Genomic DNA, 16,180 nt, shown 5'->3' with positions numbered 1-16,180 from the left:
GGCTTGTTGACATAATTAACTTTTGATTAATAATAATTATTAATTAATAATTGATAATTGATAATTGATAATTGATAATTAATAATTAATAATTAATAATTAATAATTAATAATAGTAATTAATAATTAATAATTAATAATAGTAATTAGTAATTAGTAATTAATAATTAGTAATTAGTAATTAGTAATTAATAATTAGTAATTAGTAATTAATAATTAATAATTAGTAATTAATAATAAGTAATTAATAATTAATAATTAATAATTAATATTTTTTTTTGAAACATAAATTATTAGTATTTAATAATTAGTTTTTAATAATTACTATTTAATAATTAATAATTAATTATTATCATTGAATAATTAGTTTTTAATAATTAGTATTAAAATGGAGTAATATACAATTATTAGTAATTTCTAACCAATAATTAATTAATTTAAATTATAATTAATTATTATTAAATTATTGTAACCTTATTGTAAATAATTAATAATTAATTTACAATTATAATTACCAATAATTTATTATTTTAGTTAATATTAAAGTACTATATTAGTTCATTAGTGTTAATATAGTTTAACAACAGCTAGCACCCAACAACCAATTTACCAAACACTACAACTCTAGTCAAACAGCCAACTCAAAAGCCAATCTAAACAGCCAGTCAAACCAGCCAACTAAAACAGCCGACAGCCAACAGCCAATTGCCAAACAGGGCCTATATGAATTGATGTGACTTGACTATAATAATGTCATATTATGAAAGTAAATTTTTAATGATGTGATCTCATAATATGATGTGACTTGAGAAGGTTTTACAAAATTAGAACAGGTCATAATAATCCTAAAACTCTTTCTTTCCCCGCGGGCAGGAAGCACACCAGCAGCTGGAACATCAGTCATCACTCTATAAGGTTTTACAAAATTAGAACAGGTCATAATAATCCTTAAACGTCATCGTGAAACAATGTCAATACTCAGCTATTCTAAGGCTGTTTTTCAAAAAATACTTCCTGTTGTTTCTTCCTCAGTAAACAGACGAAAAAGAGTGTTTTCTTCATCATCATGCCTTTTACTTTTATTGTCATTTACCTGAGATACGAATGCATCTGATTCTGATGAAGCATTCTTCTTAACAGATATGAACGCCACTCTCTTGTTCAATGCAGAATCAGGCTTAGATGAGCTTGGAATTAGGGAAGTTACTGAGCCAGGAAGAGAACTGCCTTTCACCAGGGTGCTTTCTGTTGGTTGTAACTCATTTTCTGAATCGTGTTCCAGTACTGAAGGCAATTGAATCTGCTCAGCATTATCAATGTTATCATTGGAGATGGGTGAGGGCGATTCAACTCTTTTTCTCTTTAAGAGAAACTCTTCACTAACCTTATCATCAGCCTTCTCGGAATCAAATCCATCATCTAAACAAACAGAAAGAAAAAGAGGATCAAAATATCATTGCTGCCAAATCTTAGGTTGAAAGTGAAACAATAACTTTGTACTTGAATCTAAATAAACAGCTTTTGGGCTAATGAGGGGCACAGAGTCACAGACCCAAACAAAAAACAGGGACACAATAATGACACCAGCATGTTAAGGCGTTAAAGAGTGGAAGATCCAGTTAAGGGAGAGGGAATGGGGTTGACACCAACACGTTAAGGGCTCAAAGAGTGGCAACTGTATCAGAGTGCAAGCATATTGGATATCAGAAAATGGAAAATTGCAGAGGCCGAGGGCGGGGTGGAATATTACCTTCTAGAAAAGCATCAATACTTTGATACTTTATAGATGTTTCCTGAGTTTGTACTGTTTCTGAGCTCCCACCTTGATGTAATATATTGCCTTTACCAGATTTTTCTACCAATACAAATTTATCAGTTTTCCAGACACATTCTAAGACGATAACTTCCTCCTCCAATGTGGGATAATACTCTCGGAAAACCTGATTCAATTGTCATTGAGTTGAATTTAGGCAAAAGGTTTGCAACAAGCCAACAATAATAGAAAATGGAAGAAAGAAAACTGTGATGACTGTTACCTCCATTCCGTTGTGAGTTATTTTTATGGACTGTTTATTCTGAGCAAGAGAAGAGACTTCGTTGAACACAGAAACAACATCCAGTAGCATCTGCATTGAGTAAAAAAATCAATAATACTATGATTTTTTACTTTTGCAAGAGTAAATTTAAAGTTGTAAGTACAACTAAAACCAATATCCAAACCGCCAACAGATTTATTCTTCCTCTACCCTCACAACAGCTCATCTACTTAGCATAGTAAATTACTCATTATTTAGACTATTTTGATCAACCAGCCAATAGCCAAGACACTAGGAAGTCCCCAAAAGCAAACACCAGTTAGCTAGCAAAGCAGAGCTGAACTAGTTGTGCAAAAGCAGTACTTGCCTGGAAACAAATTGTCATCTGTTCCCTCTCAGAGACTCCACACACCTAATGTTCACACGACAATACAAGTGCATCCCAAACCTAAGAACTTGTAATTTTGCAGGGTAAAAAATAATACTAAAACAATAGGTAATTTATATAAATCAGTGAACAGAACCTATATCATCTACAGTACTTTTTGTAAGGGGGAGTAGAACAAGAGCTTATAGCATTTCATTATTGACGATGACACACAACTCATGTAAATCTCACAGCTGGTGTAGTTAGCATAGAAGGGGGTTAAGATATACTCAACCTTACCCCTAAGTAGTTGCAGGTTTCTCAAGTAGATTCTTAAACTTAATGTTCATACTAGCATCTGAGTGCTTCTTGGTGAGATGGTCAAAATTTCAAAATATCTGCAAATTCCACATATATTAACAAAAACAGTATACTTCATATATAATGAAATATAATTTCAATCTTTTGCCTCACAAGCTCAAATATTAAGTAATCCAGATTTTCTTTTGCCAAGGTCAAAAGGTCCACAAAAACCATGTTTTCCTTATATTATTGAAAACTGAGAAATATACATGAAATTTGAAGTCTTTTATCAGGAAGCAAAAGGTTGAAAGACATCTGGTTACAAGTCACACAGCCTTCTGCTCTCTTAGAAATTTTACAAATACTATAAAATCCAGTAATCGACTATAACAAACTTTTTTTTTTTATGTTTAAGCAAATCACTAGTTGCTAGTTGGCCAGTAGCTACACATTGAGACAAGCTTCAGCAGAAATATTAAAAATTATTAAAAGCACAATAAAGATAAACAGTCTTACCTGCTGAATCAAAACTCTGAGGCGAGCCAGCAGAGCAAGAATCATTACAGAGAACCCCATGAAAAATGAACGAGCGAGCAAAGTAGATATATCACTGTAAGAAGGTCAAGGAACGACGGAAGTTTCCAAAAAAAGATATTAAAAAAAACACAGTAATAAATTGTGTGAATGAACAAACGAGTGAATGAACAAACACAGTAGCAACAAGATCCTACTAAACAGGAAAAATGAACAAACGAGTGAATCTCTGGAATCTAGATGTGAGCTGACAAGATCTAATGGATAATTTGATATTGCATCTAAGTAAAACACAAAGGATACGTAGCTGCCTTCAGTATAGGCTCGACCATCTGCAGCAGCAAAATTTACTACAATATAAGAACAGGTCATCAGCAAGTAATCCTTAAATAGCTGTCAGCTATAGGGCAATTTCTTCTTTAGCAATTAGCAACAAGATATTAACATCTAAAGATTTAGTGAAGTTCAAGAACACCCCCCGCCCCCAACACCCCCACCCCCCACCCCACCCACCCACACACACACAAAAAAATAAAAAGGGAGATTATGCTTGAGTGAAGAAGCATTGAAGCATCTTACAAGACATGATAACACTAGGAAACATATTATAACGCACCTCAGATAGCAATCGTGCTGCCCCATGAAGACGTTCCATGAAATTAAATTTTACACCGTCGCATTTCCTCCTTTTCAAACTGTCAAAAGAAGAATTGCACAAGTAGATGTCATACATCAAAAGGCTATCTATACTAACTATTTTCTTTCTCAGCCTTAAAACACATTAATTTTTAATGACTATGTATGTACACTCAGTTTTTCTCTTAAGATGATCATAGCATTTTTGCAGGAATGACATAGACTCTGAAAGCACAAGGAAAGAAAATCCAAATAGCCAGACATTTGATATTTAACGTGGATCAGAAACTCATAAAAGCACATTATTTGCAATATAATACACTAGAACCTCCTAAAGTCCTAAGCAAAGGAAGAAGAGGAGCGAGTTGCATTTCCCTATCCTAACAATTTACCTCTCTCAAACCTAATTTCTATATGAAGACATGACCCTCTCCATGAGGCATCTTTGTCTACTTCCCCACCCTCTGAAGTTGAAAAAAACAATTCATTCTATAGAGGATTATGCATATTTCCAATATTAGATATATTATTAAACTCGGAAAGATGCAAGATAAGATTCATCAATTCTTTAATATTGGATTTCATAGGCAAGATTATTCGCAGTTCCCTTACCTTTCAAGAAGATTTGCCTTTTGTTTAGCTTTTCTTCCAGTAATAACATAGAAACATGAATCTAAAAGCTCCTCCAACTGAACTGAATGTAAAAGCTTTAGGTCCCTCCTTACCTAGCAACACAAAGCGAATCAGTGGAATGCGATACCTTAGACCGCGAAAGTCCAGCAGTCGGACAACAATAATAATAAGTTAATAACAGAAAAGTAAAAAATCAGTAAAATAAAAAATTTAGCAGTATGTGTAAATTACAAAATACATTTGTAATCACAGCAACACATTTAGAAGATCAACCTTCAAAAGGTACTGAAAATACGAGCATCGCCGATGCTGATTCTTGTTCTTATAAATGATCCGGTCAAGAATTCCAGATTCTGCTTGCAATTGACACAGGAAAGACTTCACTCTGTCTTCAACTTGTGCAGCCATTACAGCTCTACACCATCAATTTTCAATGAATTAAACCTAAAAACTATCAAAAGGATTATTGATTACACATATACCAATTACCAACACCTAACCGAAGTAATTGGAGTGTATAACTGTATAAACTAATTGAAATAACAATTTGATTTCCTCTTTAAACTAACTGTTGAAATCCTAATATCTCGTTGAATTGACAGAAACTAGTATGAAGATAATCTGATTATGAATTGGAAATTAGCAGTTGCAAAAGAAGTTTACCTTTGGAATTTTGAAGAAGCAGATGATGAACCTAGGCGAGCAACAAAGAGAATAGGCGGTAGAGACGCAGCACGCCAACGACGGTAGGCGCGGCGGTAAACAGAAAGCGCCGGCGAGCAATGGAAGTTCCGGTTGGTGGAAGTGACGGTGGTTATGGCGGCTGGGCTATCTGTGGTCGGGTTTTAAAGGAGAGAGAAAAAAAAGAGTGAAACCACCAGGCCCCTAAACCTCGAGATTTTCCTAAAAAAACGTGGATTATGGTGTACAATTTCCTAATTTTTTAATTGTTTTTTGCCCGGAAATACAAATTGGCGAGATGTATACCATGGTCCCTAATACCCTATGGGTATCTAATTGGGTCGGTGCAATCATCCAATATGCCCTTAAACGGTCATTTTACCCGTTCACAACTTGAAGTGATTTCGTAAACTCCAACGTACCACGAACGTTTATGACAACATATAATGATCATATGTGGTTTCAAACGGAATTATATGACCCCGAGATGTATCCCTTAGGGTCTCAAGGCTTTTCGCCATCGGGCCCCGAAACCTAAAAATTTCCTTAAAAAACGTAGATTATAGCCTTCAATTTTTTAATTTTTTAACCTTTTTTCGCCCGAAACTAAAAAATGCCAAGATGTTTACCATGGTCCCTAATACCCTCCAGGAGTGCAATTATGTCGGTGGAACCATCCACTATGCCCTTAAACAGTCATTTTACCTGTTCACAACTTGTAGTGATTTCGTAGACTCAAACCTACCACCGATTCCTCAAAAAACGTGGATTATAGCCTTCAATTTTGTAATTTTTTTAACCATTTTTCGCCCGAAAATAAAAATTAGCAAGATGTTTACCATGGTCACTAATATCATCCGGGAGTCAAATTGGGTCAGTGTAACCAACCAATATGCCCTTAAACGGTCATTTTACGCGTTCGCAACTTGCACTAATTTCGTAAACTCAAGCCTACCACGGACGTTTATGACAACATATAATGATTATATATGGTTTCAAACAGCATTATATGACCCCGAGATGTTTTTAGGGTTTCAAGGCTTATCGCCACCGTGCCCAAAAACCTCAAAATTTCCTCAAAAAACGTGGATTATAACCTTCAATTTTGTAATTTTTTGACCTTTTTTCGCCTGTAAATAAAAATTGCCGAGATGTTAACCATGGTCCCTAATACCCTCTAAGAGTCCAATTGCGTCGGTGGAACCATCCAATATGCCCTTAGACGATCATTTTACCCGTTCACAACATGAAGTGATTTCGTAAACTTAAGCCTACCACGGACGTTTATGACAACATACAATGATCATATATGGTTTCAAATTGAATTATATGACCCTAAAATGTATCCTTTAGGGTCTCAAGGATTTTCGCCACCAGGCCCCGAAACTTCAAAATTCCTCAAAAAGCGTGGATTATAACCTTCAATTTTGTAATTTTTTGACCTTTTTTCGTCCAGAAATAAAAATTGCCGAGATGTTTACCATGGTCCCTAATATCCTCCGGGAGTCAAATTGGGTCGGTGGAACCATCAAATATGCCCTTAAACAGTCATTTTACCCGTTAACAATTTGCAGTGATTTCGTAAACTCAAGCCTACCACGGACGTTTATGACTACATGTAACGATCATATATGATTTTAAACGAAATTATATGATCCAGAGATGTATCCGTTAGAATCTCAAGGCTTTTCGCCACCGGGCCCCAAAACCTCAAAATTTCCTCAAAAAGTGTGGATTATAGCCTTCAATTTGGTAATTTTTTTGACCTTTTTTTCGCCCGGAAATAAAATTTGCCGAGATGTTTACCATGGTCCCTAATAACCTTCGGGAGTCCAATTGGGTCGGTGGAACCATCCAATATGCCCTTAAATGGTCACTTTACTCGTTCACAACTTGTAGTGATTTCGTAAACTAAAGCCTACCACGGACGTTTATGATAACATATAATGATCATATATGGTTTCAAACGGCATTATATGACCCCGAGATTTATCCCTTAGGGTCTCAAGTTTTTCGCCACCGCCACCGGGCCCCAAACCTCAAAAATTCCTCAAAAAGTGTGGATTATAGCCTTTAATTTGGTAATTTTTTGACCTTTTTTTCGCCCGTAAATAAAAATTGCTGAGATGATTACCATGGTCCCTAGTACCCTCCAAGAGCCCAATTGGGTCGGTGGAACCATCTAATATGCCCTTAAACAAACATTTCACCCGTTCGCAACTTGTACCGATTTCGTAAACTCAAGCCTACCACAGACGTTTATGACAACATATAATGATCATATATGGTTACAAACGACATTATATGATCCCGAGATGTATCCTTTAGGGTCTCAAGGCTTTTCGCTACCGGGCCCCAAAACCTCAAAATTTCCTCAAAAAGCGTGGATTATAGTTTTCAATTTTGTAATTTTTGACTTTTTTCCGCTCGGATATAAAAATTTCCGAGATGTTTGCCATTGTCCCTAATACCCTCTGGGTGTCCAATTGGGTCGGTGGAACCATCCAATTTGCTCTTAAACGGTCATTTTACCCGTTCACAACTTGCAGTTATTTCGTAAACTCAAGTCTACCACGTATGTTTATGACAACATATATATAATGATCATATATGGTTTCAAACAGCATTATATGACCCGATATATCTCATAGGGTCTCAACACTTTTTGCCACTAGGCCCTGAAACCTCAAATTTACTCAAAAAGTGTGGATTATTAGAGCTGTTAAAAAAATGACCCGACTCGAGAACCCAACCTTAACCGACAATGATATGAACCCACTGTGTACTCGAACAATAGGGTGAAACTAGTGACATGTAACCCGACCTGAACCTGACCTAATCTTAACCGAAAACCGACTTGATCCAATATTTTATGACCTGAACCTCAACCTGCACCTGACCTGATAATAACCGTCAACCGATTTAATCTGACCCGAAAATAATTCGAACCCGAAATACCCAACCCAATTAAAACATGACCCGAGTCATGGAAGGTTCAATAAAATCTTATATACCTTTTATTCAGCTTATACACTGGTATAATTCTGTAAACCCTCCATCCAATTTAATAAAATCTTTTGTTCTGCTTATATATCTTTTGTTCTCTATTACTCGTATATAGGTTTAATAAAATCTTGATGATGCTTGATCATATTATGAAAGGCGTAATTATATAGTTCAACTTGCCACATCGATATTTATTAGAATTGAACTTGAACCAAAACCCGACTCAACACTAACCCGAACCCGAATTTACCATCTTGTTAACCCATCCAAACCCGACTCAACACAACTCAAACCTGAAATTGAACCCGATCTAATTTTAACTCGAATTGAACCCGACCTATATCCGAAAAGGTGAACGACCCGTTATAACTTGAACTGAAATTGACCCAACCTGAACCTGAATCTGATCTAAAGCTAGATTGACCTGACATAATCTGATCCTGATTTAACCCGAGACCTAATTTGACCAGACCCAAACCCGACTTGAATACCCGAATTGACAGCTCTAATTCAAACGTGCCAACTACCAAGACTGCCAACCGGATTTTTATTGAAGGTGATAATCTAACTGTTATTAATATTTTGCAGGGAAATTTCAATTGCCCTTGGAAATTGCAGCTGCTCTTGGCCGACGTCACCAAGATTCTCGAGTCATTTGTGGCTTTTGACTCCCACCACATTACCGCGAAGGAAATCGAGCAGCAGATTATGTTGCTTCTCTGGGTTACTCTACTCCGACACATCAAGATATTGACCCGTTTATGGACAGCATATTCTCTTATTTTTTACTTTTTGACAAATTAGGTTACGGTCTTGTGAGAAGACGTTCCTAATTTTCCCCGTATTTTATTTTTCAAAAAAAAAAAAAAAAAACCCGGAGCCATTAAGCCTAGAACAGGCGAACAGCAGAACACCTTGCCAAGAAGAGAGGAACCATGATACGAAACTATGATCCTTGTTTAGTCTTTACTCTCTCAGATTTTGATTTTCGTACCAAACACACAGAAAATAAACTCGGAATGAAGATAACATGTACACCTGCTGCTTCTTCCTTCTTTGAGTTCTTTCATCATGGCGGTAAAGGTAATTATGCCCTTCTTCCTCTTCTTTCTTTCTGCTATTCATCTTTTCAATTTCATTCCCGATGTTTTTCCTCTTATCAAACTTTTTCTGCTACTGAAAACCGTCATTTGATTATCAATTCTGTTAAACATCACTGCAAATTAGGGTTTTCCGATCTTAAATTTCCACTCTCTCTCTTCCATCAATTGACTTCTTTACGTCCTCTTCCTTCTCTCATCGTTTTCACTCAGCTTTTCACTGCCATTTCCAAATTGAAACACCTTCGTCCTCACTCCACCATTATTTCTCTTTCCAGGAACATTGAATTACTGGGTATTCCACCTGATTTGCATTCGTTGAGTATTCTTGCCAATTGCTACTGTCATTTAGGCCGCGTTGATTTCGGTTTTTCTCTAATGGCTAAATCCCTTAAACTTGGTTACCCCCCTAATTATTATACCTTTTAACACCTTAATCAATGGTTATATCATTAATGGTAAGCTCCCTCAAGCTGCTCAATTGTTGAATAAGATTGTTAAACTTGGCTTCCAACCCAATAATGTTACCTATGGTGCTATTTTTAAAGGCCTCTGTAGAATCGGCGACAATGATAGTGCTCTCACTTTGTTTAAGAAAATGCGTTCTACTGGTCATTGTAAGCCTGACCTTGTCATATACAACACTATTATTGATAGTCTTTGTAAGGACAGGCTATTACATCAAGCTATGGACCTTTTCTCCGCTTTGAAAACTGAGGGCATTCAACCCGATGTAGTCACCTATAATACTTTGATTCGAGGCCACTACAATTCTGGATGCAGGGAAGAGGCTAAGGATTTGTTGACTGAGATGTTAAAGACCAACATATCACCTAATGTTGCAACCTACCGCATGCTTGTTGACATGTTTTGTAAAGATGGTAATGTTGAGGAAGCACAAGCCACAATGCAGCTCATGACTCACAAAGGTGTAGCTCCTGACATCATTACTTACAATGCCTTACTTGATGGTTATTGTTTGCGTGGTCAGATGAGAGATGCAAACAAGATACTTGATATCATGGCCCAAAAAGGTTGTGAGCCTGATCTAGTAAGTTTTAGTACTATGATCAATGGATATGTCAAACGCAAAAACATTGACAAGGCTCTTACTGTATTAGAAAATATGTTTCAGAAAGGGATAACACCGACCGCTGTAACCTATTGCACTCTTATTGATGGCTTGTGTAAAGCCAATAGACTTACACTTGCACGCCAGTTGTTCACGGATATGCAAGTTCACGGAATTACTCCTGATGTTGTCACGTACAGTTCATTGCTTGATGGCCTATGTAAAAGTAAACAGCTTGATGAGGCAGTGGCATTACTTGAAGATATGGAAGATAAAGGTATTAAGCCCGATACTGTCACTTACAACATCCTTATGGACAGCTTGTGTAATCAAAAGATGCAGCGAAATTCTTCTCTGATCTTGTATCCAACGGTCTGCAACCTAATTGTAGAACATACACTATAATGATTAAAGGCTTATGCAAGGAAGGGCTCATGGGTGAAGCTGCTCAATTACTAAGCAAGATGGAGGAAGATGGTAGCTTTCCCAATGGTTGTACTTATAATACAATCATCCGGGGATATATTCACAATAATGACATGTCAAATGCATTTTACTATCGCGACATTATGGTGAGCAAAGGATTTGAAGCTGATGCTGAAACTTTTTCGTTGTTTGTTAGCCTTTTGCCTTCCGGTAACTTAAGTGACTCATGAAAGGACCTACTTCAAAAACTTACAAATTAACTTAAAGCTAGCTGTTCTTTAGGTTTCTTATTTATATTTCTATCACTTTTTGAAGTATTGTACTAATGAAGCTAGGAACTCTTCTATATAATTCCTGTACCTGTATGTAGCTATGACCTCAAATATGAAATTTGTGGCCTATAGAGTTATAGTGAAAAATTATTGTGACAAGCACTTTATGTCCAATGACCTTTAAACTGTTAGATATTAGAGTTATATTATTTATTTTGATAGGAATATGAATATTAGAGTTATATTTGAATGTGTGTATGTTTTGTTTGTCTTAACTATTCACAATTTCACATTATGATTACCAAAACTGGTGGATTTGCAACACAAAGAAAGAGGGAATGCAAGTAACTGGGATGACCACCATGACTTTCTTCTCTGTGTTTCTGCCTTCAGTTTGTAATCCATACCAACAGTCCATTTTATGTTCCTTATGTTTTGGGATTGTTGGGATTTTAGGTTGTAGGTTTCTCTTCTGTTGTGTAGGAGATGAGATAAGCAGTTTCAAATTAGATCCTCTTCAGTTGAGAATCAGATATATAGATTGAGCACATGTGGTTGCAGACGCAACTAATTGATACAGATCAAAGCTGCTGTCGGAAAGGACAGTACAGAATTCATCAGCTTTCTGGTGTTGTGGCATAAATGTATTTTGTTGTACATAATGGATTAATTTCCCAACTCTACGAGTGTGTATCTTGATTGATGTTCATTTTCCTTCATTAATGGTGCATGGCTAATTTTGTAACCGGGAATTTCTGTTTTAGATATGCAAAGACAATCGTCAAGATGTTCTTTGATTGAAATTTATAATTTCTGAGATGATATTACAACCCCATATCTGACTTAATACTCACTTACTAGAGCAGTCAAAAACTGACCCGACACGAGAACTCGACTTGAACCGGCAATGATCTGAACACAACCTGTATCCGGATAATGGGGTGAAACTAGTGACCTGTAACCCGACCTGAACCTCACCATATGTTAAACGACAAACGATTTGATCCAATACTTTTTGACCTAAACCTGAACCTGCTCCCGACCTGAGAGTAACCGTCAACCGATTTACTCCGATCAAACAACAATCTGTACCCAAACTAGTACTCGACCCAATTAGAACCTGTACCCGAGTCATGGAAGGTTTAATAAAATTTATATGCCTTTTGTTCAACTTATATACTGGTACAAATTTGTAAACCCACAATCCGATTCATCTTGTATACCTTTTGTTCTCTATTACTCATATATAGGTATAATAAAATCTTGATAAAGCTGATCAAATTTACTTAAAAAACGTGGATTATAGCCTTCAATTATGTAATCTTTTTAACCTGTTTTTTCGCCGGAAATAAAAATTTCCGAGATGTTTACCATGGTCCCTAATATCCTCCAACACTCCAATTAGGTCAGTGGAACCATCCAATATGCCCTTAAATGGTCATTTTACCCGTTCACAAATTGAAGTGATTTCGTAAAATCAAGTCTACCACGGACATTTACGACAACATATAATGACTATATGTGGTTTCAAATGGAATTATATGACCCCGAGATATATCCCTTAGGGTCTCAAGGCTTTTCGCCACCAGGCCCCGAAACCTCAAAATTTCTTCAAAAAGCATGGATTATAGCCTTCAATTTTGTAATTTTTTTACCTTCTTTCGACGGAACTAAAAATTGCCAAGATGTTTACCATGATCTCTAATACCCTCCGGAAGTACTATTGGGTCGGTGGAACCATCTAATATACCCTTAAACGGTCATTTTACTCGTTCACAACTTGTAGCGATTCCGTAAACTCAAGCCTACCACGGATGTTTATGACAACATATAATGATCATATATGGTTTCAAACGGCATTATATGACCCCGAGATGTATCCCTTAGGGTTTCCAGGCTTTTCACCACCATACCCCAAAACCTCAAAATTTCCTCAAAAGCATAAATTATAGCCTTTAATTTTGTAATTTTTTGACCTTTTTCTGCCCGTAAATAAAAATTGCTGAGATGTTAACCATGGTCCCTTATACCCTCCAAGAGTCCAATTGGGTCGGTGGAACCATCCAATAAGCCCTTAAACTGTTATTTTACCCGTTCACAACTTGAAATAATTTCGTAAACTCAAGCCTACCACGGACGTTTATGACAACATTTAATTATCATATATGGTTTCAAACGGCATTATATGACCCCGAGATGTATCCCATAAGGTTTCAAGGCTTTTCACCACAGGGCCCCGAAACCTCAAAATTCCTCAAAAAGCGTGGATTATAGCCTTCAATTTTGTATTTTTTTGACCTTTTTTCGCCTTAAAATAAAAATTACCGATAATGTTATGAAGGTCCCTAATATCCTCCGGGAGTCAAATTGGGTCGGTGAATATGCCCTTACAAGGTCATTTTACCCGTTCACAACTTGTAGTGATTTCGTAAACTCAAGCCTATCACGGACGCTTATGAAAACATTTAATGCTCATATATGGTTTCAAACGGCATTATATGACCCCGAGATGTATCCCTTAGGGTATCAAGACTTTTCGCCACCAAACCCCAAAACCTCAAAATTCCTCAAAAAGCGTGGATTATAGCCTTCAATTTTGTATTTTTTTGATCTTTTTTCGCCCAGAAATAAAAATTGTTGATAATGTTACCAAGGTCTTTAATATCCTTCGGGAGTCAAATTGAATCAGTGGAACCGTCTAATATACCCTTAAACAGTCATTTTACCTGTTCACAACTTGTAATGATTTTGTAAAGTCAAACCTACCACGGAAGTTTATGACAACATATATTGATCATATATGGTTTCAAACGGCATTATATGACCCCGAGATGTATCACGTAGGGTTTCAAGGCTTTTCGCCACCGGACCCCGAAACCTCAAAATTCCTCAAAAAACATGGATATAGCCTTCAATTTTGTGTTTTTTTTTATTACCTTTTTTCGCCTGGAAATAAAAATTGCCGAAATGTTAACCATGGTCCCTAATACCCTCCAAGAGTCCGATTGGGTCGGTGGAACCATCCAATAGGCCCTGAAACGGTCATTTTACCCGTTCACAACTTGTAGTGATTTCGTAAACTCAAGTCTACCACGGACGTTTATGACAACATATAATGATCATACATGGTTTCAAACGGCAATATATGACACCGAGATATATCCCCTGGGGTCTCAACACTTTTAGCCACCGGGCCCTGAAACATCAAAATTTCCTTAAAGACCGTGGATTATAACCTTCAATTTTGTAATTTTTTACCTTTTTCGCCTGGAAATAAAAATTGCTGGGAAGATTACCATCGTCCCTAATACCCTCCAAGAGTCCAATTGAGTCGGCAGAACCAATATGCCCTTAAGCGGTCATTTTACGTGTTCGCAACTTACATTGATTTTGTAAACTCAAGCCTACCACGGACGTTTATGACAACATTTAATGATCATATATGGTTTCAAACGGCATTATATGACCCCGAGATGTATCCCTTAAGGTTTTAAGGTTTCGGGGCCCATCCCTTAAGGTTTCAAGGCTTTTCGCCACAGGGCCCCGAAACCTCAAAATTCCTCAAAAAGCATGAATTATAGCCTTCATTTTTGTATTTTTTTTTTACCTTTTTTCGCCTGGAAATAAACATTGCCAATAATGTTACCAAGGTCCCTAATATCCTCTGGGAGTCAAATTGGGTCGGTGGAACCGTCTAATATGCTCTTAAACAGTCATTTTACCTGTTCACAACTTATAATGATTTCGTAAACTCAAGCCTACCACGGAAGTTTATGACAACATAGATAGATCATATATGATTTCAAACGGCATTATATGACCCCGAGATGTATCCCATAGGGTTTCAAGGCTTCGCCACCAGGTCCCGAAACCTCAAAGTTCCTAAAAAACGTGGATTATATAGCCTTCAATTTTGTATTTTTTTGACATTTTTCCGCATGGAAATAAAAATTGCCGAAATGTTAACCATGGTCCCTAATACCCTCCAAGAGTCCGATTGGGTCGGTTGAACCTTCAAATAGGCCCTTAAACGGTCATTTTACCCGTTCACAACTAGTAATGATTTCGTAACTTCAAGCCTACCACGGACGTTTATGACAATATATAAAAATCATATATAGTTTCAAACGACATTAGTTAACACTGAGATATATCACCTATGGTCTCAACACTTTTCGCCACCGGGCCCTAAACCTCAAGATTTCCTCAAAAACGTGAATTATAGCCTTCAATTTTATAACTTTTTGACTTTTTTTTCGCCCGAAAATAAAAATTGCTGAGATGATTACCATTGTCCCTAATACCCTCCAAGAATCCAATTAGATCGGTGGAACCAACCAATATGCATTTAAGCGGTCATTTTATGCGTTCGCAACTTACATTGATTTTGTAAACTCAAGCCTACCACGGGCATTTATGACAATATTTAATGATTATATATGGTTTCAAACGACATTATATGACCCCGAGATGCATCCCTTAAGGTTTCAAGGCTTTTCGCCACTGGGCCCGAAACCTCAAAATTCCTCAAAAAGTGTGGATTATAGCCTTCAATTTTGTATTTTTTTGACCATTTTTCGCCCGGAAATAAAAATTGTCTATGATTTTACCAAGGTACCTAATACCCTCCAAGAGTCCAATTGGGTCGTCAGAACCAACCAATATGCCCTTAAGCGGTCATTTTACGCGTTCGCAACTTACATTGATTTTGTAAACTCAAGCCTACCACGAACGTTTATGACAACATTTAATGATCATATATGGTTTCAAACGGCATTATATGACCCCGAGATGTATCCCGTAGGGTTTCAAAGTTTTTCGCCACCGGGCCCTGAAACCTCAAAATTCCTCAAAACAGTGGAAATAAAAATTGCCCGGATTTTTACCATGGCCCCTAATACCTTCCGGGAGTCCAATTGGGTCGGTGGAAGCATCCAATATGTCCTGAAACGGTCATTTTACCCGTTCGCAACTTGCATCGATTTCCTAAACTCAAGCCTACCACAGACGTTTATGACAACATATAATGATCATATTGTATATGGTTTAAACGGTATTATATGACCCCGAGATGTATCCCTTAGAGTCTCAAAGCTTTTCGCTACCGGACCCAC

The 16,180-nt window shown here is 36.8% G+C and overlaps 1 protein-coding gene and 1 pseudogene across 1 annotated transcript; one reads left to right on the top strand and one right to left on the bottom strand.

The window, feature by feature from the left end:
- Positions 1-732: 732 nt before the first annotated feature.
- Positions 733-5,346, bottom strand: LOC145605448 (uncharacterized). Its single transcript, XM_081661502.1, has 9 exons — positions 5,173-5,346; positions 4,783-4,924; positions 4,489-4,601; positions 3,857-3,935; positions 3,544-3,572; positions 3,223-3,316; positions 2,037-2,126; positions 1,751-1,940; positions 733-1,419 (listed from the first exon to the last, which is right to left on the bottom strand). The coding sequence occupies exons 2-9, from the start codon at positions 4,915-4,917 to the stop codon at positions 1,001-1,003; spliced, it is 1,149 nt and encodes a 382-aa protein (XP_081517628.1). The 5' UTR covers positions 4,918-4,924; positions 5,173-5,346; the 3' UTR covers positions 733-1,000.
- Positions 5,347-9,143: 3,797 nt separating this feature from the next.
- LOC145605721 (uncharacterized) lies at positions 9,144-11,221 on the top strand (annotated as a pseudogene).
- Positions 11,222-16,180: the final 4,959 nt, after the last annotated feature.

Source organism: Chenopodium album, chromosome 22 (assembly GCF_948465745.1).
Source record: "Chenopodium album chromosome 22, dcCheAlbu1.1, whole genome shotgun sequence".
Taxonomy (NCBI): Eukaryota; Viridiplantae; Streptophyta; class Magnoliopsida; order Caryophyllales; family Amaranthaceae; genus Chenopodium; species Chenopodium album.
The sequence above is the reverse complement of the archived record's forward strand: the minus strand, read 5'-3'. Positions and strand labels throughout refer to the sequence as shown.

Coding starts and splice junctions, on each gene's coding strand:
- LOC145605448 (XM_081661502.1), bottom strand. CDS start 4,917: ATGGCTGCACAAGTTGAAGACAGAGTGAAGTCTTTCCTGTGTCAATTG. Junction 3,936..4,488: donor AAGGCAAATCTTCTTGAAAG/GTAAGGGAACTG, acceptor TTCTTTTGACAG/TTTGAAAAGGAGGAAATGCG. Junction 1,941..2,036: donor TAACTCACAACGGAATGGAG/GTAACAGTCATC, acceptor CAATTGAATCAG/GTTTTCCGAGAGTATTATCC.